This window comes from Mirounga angustirostris, unplaced genomic scaffold, assembly GCF_029215605.1.
Source record: "Mirounga angustirostris isolate CCGP_5_RB_7025 unplaced genomic scaffold, mMirAng1.0.hap1 SCAF_4, whole genome shotgun sequence".
NCBI classification, from domain to species: domain Eukaryota; kingdom Metazoa; phylum Chordata; class Mammalia; order Carnivora; family Phocidae; genus Mirounga; species Mirounga angustirostris.
Window position 1 is genome coordinate 119,227,924 of NW_026991712.1, and position 13,305 is coordinate 119,241,228.

General features: G+C 37.0%; 1 protein-coding gene across 1 annotated transcript in view; it reads left to right on the forward strand.

The window, feature by feature from the left end:
* The window catches only part of COL24A1 (collagen type XXIV alpha 1 chain), a 391,649-nt gene that overhangs the window by 353,426 nt on the left and 24,918 nt on the right, over positions 1-13,305 (forward strand). Inside the window, exons 53-55 of the mRNA XM_064588890.1 lie at positions 831-866; positions 8,894-8,929; positions 9,026-9,052. Coding sequence (XP_064444960.1) covers positions 831-866; positions 8,894-8,929; positions 9,026-9,052 — 99 coding nt within the window. The remainder of the gene's footprint in view (positions 1-830; positions 867-8,893; positions 8,930-9,025; positions 9,053-13,305) is intronic.

Here is a 13,305-nt window from a genome sequence, read left to right on the forward strand (position 1 = left end):
AAATTCAGGTTTTGAAAAGATGAATAGTAGTATCTCATTTTTAAAATAAAAAATACATATATAATTTCCACAAGGATGAAAACAAAAATATTAGCAGAAATTTTTTAAATAGTAGGTCCGTCTAATAACAGACTATACTTTCTCTTCAAGTGTACATGGAAAATCACTGAAATAGACCATATTTTGAATCATTAAAAAACTTTTTACTAAACTTAAAAGAACTGAAGTCATACAAGGTATGTTCTATGGCCATAATGGAATTAAAGTAAAAATCAGTAAACTGGAAAGATAATAAGAAAATCTCCATGAAATTTAAACCATGTGCTTCTAAATTATCCATGGATCAAAGAGAAAGTCTCAAGGAAAGTTAGAAAATATTTCAAACTGAATGTTCTTGTATACAACATAGCAAAGTTTGTGGGATGTAGCTCAGGAGGAGGAATAGAAATAGAAAATGAAAGAAAAGGAGGACATCACCCTAGAAACAAGGTTTTCAAAGGTTGAAGTAAACAAATATTAGAAGAATTTAATCTGGTAACTTCCCTTCTAAATCGATCTGTAGTTGATTGTCAGATCAGCTGTTTTGACTTAACTGAGTGCTTGTTATCCCTGTCTCACTTTGTGCACAACATGGTAAATCAATAAATTGTTTTTGTTTGGGTTTTGCTTTGCTTACTTTAGGAAAAGGAAACTAGAATTTATATAAATTTGCTAAAGAAGTCTTGCTAGATGGAACAAAAACATAAGTTATCATGTTTCTGTATATAGCCTCAACTACATTGGGTAGATAACTCAGTAGCACTAAACCAACATTTTTTGTTTTCTTGTAGGGACCCAGAGGTGAAAAAGGCGTTAGAGGTGAAACTGTAAGTTTAAATTTGTGGTTATAGTATCACTTGTCACTAGGCTATGTCAGTTCCATAAAAGCAAGGGCCTTGTTTGATTTTTTTCATTATTATGTCTCTAATACTTGGGGAGTAAAAACAAAATTACAGTTTTCAGGAAGTAGAACTAATCTATATGGCACATTGTAGTGAGACCTGAATATAACCCCTAAACATGTTTAAGAACCTGCCAGTCAAATTCTTGCCAGGCACTGTGTGAAATGGCATGTTTGCCTTGTCGGGCGTCAGGCATCTGCTCTGTGAGCCTTCTATACCAGTGCTGGGTAGGAGCACAGCCAGGTGGCCTTAGGGGTATGGCCGCTGTGTGCAGTCAGTGCCCAAGAGGGGCAAAGCAGAAGCAAATCATGAGCTATATACTGCAGCCAACTGGAAACAATTGTGAGAGGATGGACAAAAGGTACATAGCACATTCTGGCCCTATATGGCTTACGCTGGCACTATTTCCTACTTTTCTGGGATGCCAGCTCTTCCAGGCTAAAGGAGATATTTTGTAAAGAGGCCACTTTCCCAGCAGAGATTCTGCTGAACTTACTAAAGCACCAGCTTAAACAGAGTGCAGGCATGGAGTAAAATGAGGGGGAGCGAAACCAAGTACAGAAGGCAAATAAGAATAAACTTAAAGGTTGCAGAAAAGTCTTGCTTAGAAGGTAATGAAATTACATTGACAGCTGACATTTTCTCTTTTCACCGTAGGGTATGCTTGGGGCTCAGAATAAGTAAGTTGCAGTTATGTTAAGTAGCTGAAGAGGAGAAATTAAGTGATTTTAGATAGCCTAAGAATCCCCAGAGGGATCAAATCAGGGTTAGGAAACCTCAAGGCCCTATGGCAATGTCACAGGCATATCGTATGAAAGAAAATTCAGCGGCTCTGATGGATTGCAAATTCAGCGGATGATGCCTGAAATTTTAGGTTGTGCTGATAGACATATGGCATCCAGAATAAAGCAGGTGGTGGCACCAGTCAGGCCATCCCCACAGGGGAACATGGACAAAAGTAAAGCACATTCAGAGAAGGGCTCTCTCAGATCAGTGATCTATCTGGGAGCCATGTCCTGGAAAAAACAGTCAAAATAGCTGGAATGTTTTGCCCTAGCCAGACTTCTGCAACCTGAGCATCCCTTTCCTTTGTTCTCACTGCTCTCTCTTCACTTCCCGAGTTTTGCACCTGCTTTTTTCTTGCCCATGCTCTTTATCCCTGTAGTTCCTATTCATGAAGTTGTAATTTAAAGATAATTTGCTCAAGGTGGACTTACTTGCTCACACTTTATCCTCAACCCAACTGCCACCTGTGGACATAATAACTAGTAGTCAGGACATAGTACAAGGCCTGGGAAGTGTTCCTTAGTCTTGACTTAAATGTCCTCTTCTCAGAGAGGCTTTTTCTCACTAGCCTATGTAAAATAGCAATGCCCCCATCTGCCTGAGATTCCCTATCTTTTCTTAATCTGCTTCCTTGCAACCTGACATATTACATATTTATTTGGGTTTCTTGCTTTTTATATCTCTCCTCACTAGATTATGGGCTCCATGACACAGACAATTTTATCTGTTGTTTGTTATAAAGCTGTGTCTGCAACACCTAAGGTGGTGCCTACCTTATAGTTCGTGTTCAATAAATATTTAGTAAATTACCGGTGAATGAATCAGAAAACATTTGAGGTGTTGGGACATGATAGTTGTCTTTAAACATTTGAAAGGAAGAATCTGTATAATATGAGTGACTCTCGAGGATAAATTTTAAATTGTTTATTTGTTGAATTGAATTTTCCATTTCTGTGTTTAAGTAACTGACTGCCTAAAGACTTCTAGGTACCTATTATGTTTCCGAATATATCCTCAAGGCAGTGAGCCTCAAATAATACCAGTACATGGGGCATTTTTGGAATGAATTTTTATTAGCCAAGATCTATTGTATTGAGACAAATATGATACTTCACTCTTCATACAAAGATCAGAAATGTAAGAATCTATCAAGCAGGATTTATAAATCTTATTTTTCAATCTTCTGTGAAGATGGCATAAGAATTTATAAAGCTATGCCATTTTATACCAAGACCAAATCATTACTCAATGCCTTAAAGTTAAAAAAAAAAAAAAAAGGTTACAGCTCATTATACAATACATGAATGTAGCCCCTTTAGAATAAATTTGGGTTTCTTGGCTAGGAAGCTTTATATCTTCTACAATTTAACATTATAAACTCTAGTGTTGGTCCCAAATAGGTCCTCTCCAGCGCTAAGAAAGTTGTTTTTGTATTGCCATATATTAAAGAGTGACTTTTTCCTTTCTATTCTATATTTGCTCCATATCTGCCTATATGTGCTCCATATTTGCCTGCCTATGGACTATTTTAAAAATAAGTCTTCGCACTCATATATATATATATATATATATATATATATATATATATATATATATATTTATATATTTATATATGCTCTAAACTGACCCAGAGTTTTATGACATCTTAAGAAGCCTTCCTAGCATATAGTGTGTAGAACCCCTTCCTCTCCCCTGCTTCAAAACTATTATGTTAATGGCAAATTAATCTTAAAAAGTTATAAAAATCTCCAGGTTTCCATGAGGCACCAAACACTGTTAGAATGCGATTAATTTATGAAGTAAGTAATGCAAAAATGATCAACAGATATATAAGATACAATTAGTAAAAAAATAAAATTTTAACTCATAACAAAAATAATACCCTGGTGTCAATCATCTGAAAAGGATTTTGACAAAATGGCACAACTTGAAACATATAGCTTAAAGCCACAGAAGTGGAAAAAATAGAGAATGATCTCAGCATTTAAATTTTTAGATTAGCTGCCTCATTTTTATAGCATATTATTTAATGAAAATCAGTAAAATGTTGAAGAATACAATTGACATTTTCTCACATATTATAAGTTCATGTGTCTTTACAGTTCTTGATTAGCAGAATTATCTTATTTGCCTCCAGTTTGAAAGTGAAGAAGATGCCTTATAAGGAAAAGCTAAGTTATGGGAAAATATGTCCTAAATATTAACAAATTAAGAATTTAAAGTACATATGTATATGATTCTTTTTAAAATTCATAGATAGTATAATTCATCCAAATAAAAAATATCCACCTCTTTTAATTCAAGTACATACTTCCTTATATTCATACAAACTTCAAATTTAAAATTCCCAACTTGTATGTGTGTGGTCACCTTCTTTCTTCAAATATAAAATATGAAGAAGAAAATTGATAAAATGTTTGAAAATCACAATTTTAAAGTGAATCTTAGAGATTTATCTTCACCAAATCTTGTTACAGTTGAGATATCTGAGATTTAAATGTGCAGCAACTCACTCAAGGACATACAGTTAATTAGGTACAGAGATAAGACCAGAGCCCAGGTCTCCCAATTCCCACACTATTGTACTTTTCTATTAATTATAGTATGTCTCAGAAAATAAGCTTTAGGAGCAACTTGGGCAAGAAGATGGTATAAGATAGATAGATACATACATACATACATTAAGAATAGCTCAGCCATTTATATGGCAGATTCCACATGAGTACATTCCTAATTGTAGTTATCTTCTGTTCCTTATAATTCACTGATTCCATCCTAATCATATTACTTCTAATAAATATTATTTAATATTACTAAATTACCAATTAAACCCTCTAAATCAGTGGTTCTCAACCAGGAGCCATCTCCCCAACTACACACACCACAGGAGACATTTGGCAATATGTAGAGACATACTTGGTTGTCACAACTGCAGAAAAGGGAGAGTTGCTAGTTGCATCTAGTGAGTAGAGACTAGGGATGCTACTAAACATCCTATAATGTAAGCTGCTCAATTTATAAATGAGAATAAGGAAGCTCTCTGTACCTAAGCCAGCCTAAAGTGAAGATTATGAAACTAAGTCAAGATTGCATTTACATAAAGGCAAAGTCTAACATACTCGGGTTCAAGGACGTGCACTTATCAGTATTTTTAAAGAGTAAGAAAAAATATGTTACCTTTGGAGGATCAAATGTGAATTCTGGGATTAAATGGAAAGAGTCTATTTCCAATAGTAGTGCTTTGACTATGGCCAAATTATCACCATAACCATTCACATTAATTTGGTTTCCCTTTAGGAAATTAACATAGACAATCATAGTTTCATTTTAAACTGCTTTTTTATAAACTGCTTTAGATACTTTTTCTATAGTATCTAGAGAGAGTGAGCTAAAGGAATAGAAAAAAACTAATAAATGCTATATTTTTGAATAATATTTTGTTTTACTTGGCTAATTGCCTTGTTCTATGTAGTTATTTTCTTAGGGTTGTCTTGCTCTGTCTTGTTTGGTTGCAAGTATTTCATTTGATCATATTTGCGATGACCTGACTTGTTTTGGATAACAAGCTGAAAAGAAATTAATAAAATCAGCAGTAGAAGTAGTTTCTTCTTTTTATGATAAATTCCTCTTTCAAAGTCAAAGATAAAACATATGTTTTGTCCTGAACCACCAGAGAGATTTTGCAAATATCAGAAATATGCCAAGTGGGGTGGAATGTCAACTGTTTATTTTTACAATGTTGTTCCAGAATGGAGAAACTTACGCGGCCAAATTCATTCTGAGCCTCCATATATTTAAAGGCTATCTCCGATAAGACATTTCTGTAATTTATCATGCAGCTCCTGAGGTACAAGTTTTGTACATTCTTTACTTTCAATTGTAATCATAAGCCATGCAAACTAAGAAATGGCCAGCAAGCATGGTACTGGAGTACTCTATCATTTTTTAAGTTACTATTGTTGGCTCTAGTTGTCACAGGATATTTAGAATCAACAGCTCTGGCAGTATTTAATATAAGTCAAGCATAACATCAACATTATTCAAATCTCAACTGAAGATAAATTGTGTCTTGTCATCTGTTAACCATAATCTGAATTTGACTCAATGTCATCTTAACATTCAGCTGACCATCAAATAAGTGAAAGTTTGAGCAGACATTCTTTTTTTTTTTAAGATTTAATTTATTCATTTCAGAGAGAGAGAGAGAGCACAAGTTGGGGGGACAGGCAGAGGAAGAGGGAGAAGCAGACTTTCCGCCGAGCGAGCAGGGAGCCGGATGCGGGGCTCGATTCCAGGACCCTGAGATCACGACCTGAGCTGAAAGCAGATGCTTAATGACTGAGCCACCCAGGCACCCCGAGCAGACATTCTTTTTCTTTTTTAAAATTTTATTTATTTATTTGAGAGAGAGAGAGCACAAGCAGTGGGAGGGGCAGAGGGAGAAAGACAAGCAGACTCCCCGCTGATCAGGGACTTGGATGTGGAGCTGGATCCCATGACCCTGAGATCATGACCTGAGCCCAAGTCAGATGCTCAACTAACTGAGCCACCCAGGCTCGCCTTGAGCAGACATTTTTTTTATTATTATGTTATGTTATTACATCATTAGTTTTTGATGTAGTGTTCCATGATTCATTGTTTGTGTATAACACTCAGTGCTCCATGCAGTACGTGCCCTCTTTAATACCCATTACCAGGCTAACCTATCCCCCACCCCCCTCCCCTCTAGAATCCTCAGTTTGTTTCTCAGAGTCCATAGTTTGAGCAGACATTCTTTTTTTTTTTTTTAAAGATTTATTTATTTATTTATTTGAGAGAGAGAGAATGAGAGACAGAGAGCATGAGAGGGAGGAGGGTCAGAGGGAGAAGCAGACTCCCTGTCAAGCAGGGAGCCCGACGCGGGACTCGATCCTGGGACTCCAGGATCATGACCTGAGCCGAAGGCAGTCGCTTAACCAACTGAGCCACCCAAGCACCCCTGAGCAGACATTCTTAACAGTGAATACTCTTGTTTCTTTCTTTTTTTAAAAAAAAAGATTTTTTTATTGATTTTTTGACAGAGAAAGAGACAGCAAGAGAGGGAACACAAGCAGGGGGGTGGGAGAGGGAGAAGCAGGCTTCCCACTGAGCAGGGAGTCCAGTGTGGGGCTGGATCCCAGGACCCTGGGATCATGACCTGAGCCAAAGGCAGACGCTTCATGACTGAGCCACCCAGGCACCCCAATTACTGTTGTTTCATTTTGAAAACTGTCAATATAACTTTTCACATTTTGTTCTACACATTTTAATTATTCTAATTTCTAAATTAATACTAGTTAATTTTAACAATATCCATTCATTCAATAACAATTTTCAAACACCTGCTACAAAGTAGTCACTATTCTTGTTCCAGAAAATGAAAAAGTGACTAAGACACTCTTAAGGGTTCCTAGGGATTTTCCACTCTGTTATGTACTATGGAATGCAGAAGTGGTTGGTTGAACGGGAGAAAGGTGGCCAGGGAGGGGTGAGCAAGGTGGGTATAGAGTTTTAAAGACATACTGGAAGAGAAATTAGAGTTAGACAGAGAAAGTAAGGAAGAGCATTCCTGGTCAAGGAAATAGCACATGCAAAAGAAAGCATGTGTGAAAGAACTTTGAAGATTCAGAGATCTATAAGTAGTTGGTTATGGATGGAGTGTAGGTGTGTTGGGGGGAGTAAGTAGAGGTGAGGCCCATATTTTGAAGAGGAGGCAGTGGTATACATTGATTAAGAACATATACTTTTTTATTCAGTTGACTTCAATTTTAATCCTAGCTCTGTCCGGTTATTTGCTGGTTGCCATTCTCTTAACTGAAATATAGCACACAACTTGGCATATAGTTAGTTCTCAAAAAGTGAGCACACGACTTAGTATGTAGCAAGTTCTCAATAAATAGTAGCTATCACTGTTAGGAAGTTTATAACTTATCTTCTAGACAATAAAGAGCCATTGAATAATCTTAACTAAATAATGACCTGATTAGATGTCCATTTTATAAGTAAAATATAGTTAGCAGAGTAGAAAGCATAAAGTCAGGACGTCAGATTAGGAGTCCAAGCAAAATGTGATGTCTTGGCTAGGGCTGTTATAACAAATTGCCATAGACTGGATGGCTTAAATAGCAAACATTATTTCTCTTAGTTTAGAGGCTCTGAAGTCCAAAATCAAGGTGCTGGTAGGTTCAGTGTCAAGTGAGGATCTTTTTCCTGGTTTGCAGACAGCTGCCTTCTTGCTGTATCCTCATATGGTAGAGAGATCATTTTTCTGGTGTCTCTTCTTAGAAGGTCACTACCATTTATAAGGGCTCCACGTGACCTAATTACCTCCCAAAGACCCCACCTCCAAATGCCATCACATTGGAGATTAAGGCTTTAATATGTTAAACTGGGGCGGGGTGGGGGGGGAAGGGGGGACACAAACATTCAGTGTATAACACACGATTTTTTTTTTTAAGTTTTTTTTTTTTAAAGATTTTATTTATTTATTTGAGAGAGAGAGAATGAGAGACAGAGAGCACGAGAGGGAGGAGGGTCAGAGGGAGAAGCAGACTCCCCGCTGAGCAGGGAGCCCGATGCGGGACTCGATCCCGGGACTCCAGGATCATGACCTGAGCCGAAGGCAGTTGCTTAACCAACTGAGCCACCCAGGCGCCCTATAACACATGATTAACACTAAACTACGACAGTTGCTGTGAAGACGGAGAAGTAGTATTTTGGAGAGATTTGGAGGTCAATTCAATAGTAGTAGGTAGCCAAATTATAGGTTGATGTTGATGGAAAAGGAGGTGTCTAAGAACATGAAAGTTTCCATCTTTGCTGATAAGGTGGATGGTAGATAGAAATAACAGGAAAAACATACTTAAGCAGTATTAACTTTTTTAAATGTTACATTTATAATTGTTTATTAAAACGAATAAATTCAGTTCCTAGTAATATCAATAAAACATGAAATATCCAGCTTGTTCATGAATGTGTGTGAAAGTTGAATAAAAAGAGCATATAACTTCAATATAGTAAAGCAACTTTGAATCTTATGACCTGCCTCACAGGAAAGGCAGTGGTAGAGTTTGAATCTTAGTTGTCTTGTTTATACCAAACTGAAAGCATAAGATATACATACTGTGCTTTGTCTCCATTTTTTCTAGGGTCCCCAAGGGCCAAGAGGTCAACCAGGGCCTCCAGTGAGTTTATTTACATTTATATCTGTTTACATTGATGCTTATATGCTTGCCTGGTTTGAGATCTCTACTGAAAAATTAAAATTTGTTATGTTATAGGGTCCACCTGGAGCACCAGGCCCAAGGGTAAGTTTTCTTGGTTTTGTTTACTTTATCTTAGTATATTACATTAAAGCTTTTTAAAGCTTCTTCTAATTCCCTGTTAAAAGGTGTTTCTCTTCCCTACCTCTGTTCTTTTTGCTAATCCGATATAGAGTCTTCCCAACTACAGTAACAAAATCTAAACCCCAGACTTCTTGTCTATAAAATGGGAATGGTCTCTTACTTTCTTGGGTGGATTTGAGTTTTATTTTACTTTTTTAACATTTGTTTATTTATTTGAGAGAGAGAGAGTGGTAGGGGGCAGAAGGAGACAGAGAATCTTAAGCAGACTCCCCACTGAGGGGGGAGCCCAACCCGGGGCTCAATCCCATGACCCTGGGATCATGACCTGAGCTAAAATCAAGAGTTGGATGCTCAGCCAACTGAAGTACCCAGGTGTCCCATGAGTTTTAAATAAGAAGTAAAGCACACAGCACAGTGCCTGACATAATAGGTGCTCAAAAAAATACTAACTCCTTCCATTTCTCCCTGCTTCTGAGTTCTGGCTCTCCTTTTTTAAATGTCTTTTTCTACCAAACAGTAATCCACTTCTTAGGCCTTACGTGAATCCTTCTCAGTTGCTGGTGGCTGTAGAAGCCCTCGGATTTATGTATTTGCTTGTTACCTATGACAACCCAGAGCTCTCTACCCTTATCTTTTTTCTTTTTTTTTTTCTATCCTTATCTTTGAAGCAATGCTTCTGTTGCCTCATTCTCAGCTGTTATCTCCTGGACTCTAAAGTTCCAAGTTTGGTTCCCCACATGCTTTGAATTCACTCTCATACTCAATAATCTATTTGTCTTCCTTCTTCCTGCAAGAGGTCTCCTTCCATCCCCAACCTTCACCCCTGCCCCACTCTTACAGCAGCCTGGTCAAATACAATGGTCCTTGTTCAGATTTCCTGCCTAAAAAAGATCCACCATTGGCTGTATTATCCTAAACAAGGCCTAGTCCTATGCTTTCTGGCCTTACTTATTTCTACATGCTGCTCTAGTATTGTTTGGATCTTTGACAGTTCTAGCAGGTGGATCACTGTGGTCTATTCTCAGCAGGCCAGAAATGCTTCATTCCTTTTAGCTTTTCATCAGGGCAAAGAATAACTCTCAAGCAAGATGCCACAGGAAGATTATATCCTTGGAAACAGGAGTTTCATTGCCCATGATTTTTAAAAATTACTCCCCGTTTCTGGCCATCTGACTGGGGGATTGAAACCTTCCCTGGCATGAGCATCAGTAGGAATGCCTGTCTCTAATCTTAAAGTATTCTCTACTTCTGGTCCTCCTTCCCCGCTAGCTCTCCACAAAGCATGGGTTACAAATACCTTCATCAGTTTTCTTCTCACTTTATAATGACTTTGATATAAGTCCTAAAAGATCACTGGCAAATTAGAGGTGTTTAGTGAAAGTTTTCACATTGAAATACCAAACTTTGTGGCACCGTAGCCCTGTCTCACTTGAAAAATGTTTGTATGTGTTCCTATACAGCCAAAATGAAGTAGTATGAGAGATTTTTGCTCTGAACAAAACGTGGATAAGAATATATACTTTGAGGAATTATTAGGATTAAATAAGAAAATATATGTGCTTGTCACATTGTAGATACTTAATAAATTTTAGTTTCTTTATTTCCTTCTTTTCTTCCTTTCTTTCCTTTTTGTCTTCCTTCCTCTTGGTCAGTATGAAAGCTAGTTTCCTTATATTATCTTCCTGGGACTTGCACAGGCCATGGTAGGAAAGCGGCAGTGTAACCCTGAGAAGGAGTCTAAATGTCAATGAGAAAATACCTATATATTTTTTCTAAGGTCAACTTATGATCATATCTTCTTTGAGATTCTTCCTAATTCCTTCTCATCACACTGCAAGGTAGAACTTCCCCTTTGTATTGATAATCATTTTCATGCCAGTCTCTTTCTATTATGAGATTGTGAACTCTCTATTTTTTTAATTTCTTTTCCATCCAAGCTTTTAATAAGTGTTGAATGAATGAATAAATGAGTCTAAAAAGCAAGTTGCATCTCTTGGAAAATTTCAGTGGGAATCCTCCAAGATAGAATATTTCACTTGGAGGGAAATAATGTCTAGAATGGAATAGGATCATAGAATTAGAGATAGACGTTCTCTTAGTAATTTATTTAGCCATTATTTGAGACTGACTTGTGACTCATTAGTGATTCTTTTTTCTTAAAAAAGCATTTGACAAAATAATACAACATCCTTTCCTGATTAAAAATCTTCAGGGCGCCTGGGTGGCTCACTCATTAAGCGTCTGCCTTCGGCTCAGGTCGTGGTCCCAGGGTCCTGGGACGGAGCCCCGCTTCCTGCTCAGCGGGAAGCCTGCTTCTCCCTCTTCCACTCCCCCTGCTTGTGTTCCCTCTCTCACTGTCTGTCTCTCTCTCTGTCAAATAAATAGAATCTTTAAAATAAATAAATAAATAAATAAAAGCTCTTTGAAGTACAGGGATAGAGGGAACATACCTTAACATCATAAAAGCCATCTATGAAAAGCCCACACGAATATCATTCTCAATGGGGGAAAACTGAGAGCTTTTCTCTTAAAGTCAGGAACACGACAAGGATACCCACTCTAACCATTATTGTTCAACATAGTACTAGAAGTCCTAGCCTCAGCAATCAGACAACAAAAAGAAATAAAAGGCATCCACATTGGCAAAGAAGAAGTCAAACTCTCTTCGCAGATGACATGATACTTTATGTGGAAAGCCCAAAAGACTCCATCCCCAAGTTATTAGAACTCATACAGCAATTCGGCAACGTTTCAGGATACAAAATCAATGCACAGAAATCAGTTGCATTTCTATACACTAACAGTGTAACTGAAGAAAGAGAAATTAAGGTATCAATTCCATTTACAACAGCTCCAGAAACCCTAAGATACATAGGAATAAACCTAACCAAAGAGGTAAAGGATCTATGCTCTATAAACTACAGAACACTTATGAAAGAAATTGAGGAAGACACAAAGAGATGGAAAAACATTCCACGCTCATGGATTGGAACAGTTTAGTGAATCTTATTCAGAATTCTTTCAAAATGAAATTAAATGAAAGAAGAAAAAAATACAGGGAGTGACTGCTTGATGGGTGTGAGGTTTCTTTTAGAGGTGATGGAAATATTCCAAAATTAAGTAGTGATAATGGCTATACAACATAGTGAATTACTAAAAGCAACTGAATTGTACACTTTAAAAAATGGTTAAGATGGTGGATTTTATGTTATGTGAGTTTTATTTCAATTAAAAAAGCAAAAAAAAAATTCAGTATATCAACCCTAGTAAGAATAAATATGGTTTTGTAAAACTTTTCAGTTAAATATATGTATTTTGGGGTGAGCCTTATCATGAAGTAAAAATATATTTCTTGCTATGGGTCAAGATAAGTTTGAAAACCTCGAATCCAGTTTAACTCCCTTTTCTTAATACCTATGGAAGTAAAGTAACGTGCCCAAGTTCCTAAAGAGGAATAGCTAAAAAGTGTTTCAGGAAAAGGAATATATATTGATGGTGCTTTTGGGTTTGAGGATATTATCACAGTGGTGGCCAGACCTCAGCGCACATGGTAAAATATTTAGAAACTAACAAATCTACAACAGGCTGTCAAAGGTAACCAAAAATGATTGGTGGGGAGCAGGGAAGAACAAGATGAGTATGTGTGTTAGAGTGGGGGGTGGAAACAGTAATCATTAAAAATAATTAAATGAGATAAGAGGTATTCAACTGATTTACTCCAATTAGAGGGTCAACTGTGAAACCTGGATTGGTGAATATAGAGGTTGCAGCTGCTGGTATAGTCCTGGTTCCCTAGGACAAGCGGTTTACTTCCGCTGTGGAGAGGGGTATGACCTGAAATCAGTTCTTATCCCATCAATGTTTACCCTATCCAGTAATCTTAAGACTTCAGAAACCTTAAAAATAACACTGTTCCTCAAAATACTAGAGTGCTCAGATTAGATCTAAATGTTATTCAAATAAGCTGGGGAAGAATTATGAAGATTTCATTCCCCCAAGGTATAATGAATCCTAATTCCCCTCATTAGTGCCAATAATCTGATTACTTCTTATTCTCTATATTCTATTTTATGTTCATGTTTATAAACTTTAAGGGATTTTCATGTGAGAACGTGTTCTCTCTAACAAGAGCACATGGAGGGAGCTTCTGCTTTCAGATTCCTTCACTGCACCTAATGAGAGTTTTACACTCAGATGTGGGCACTTAGATTTGC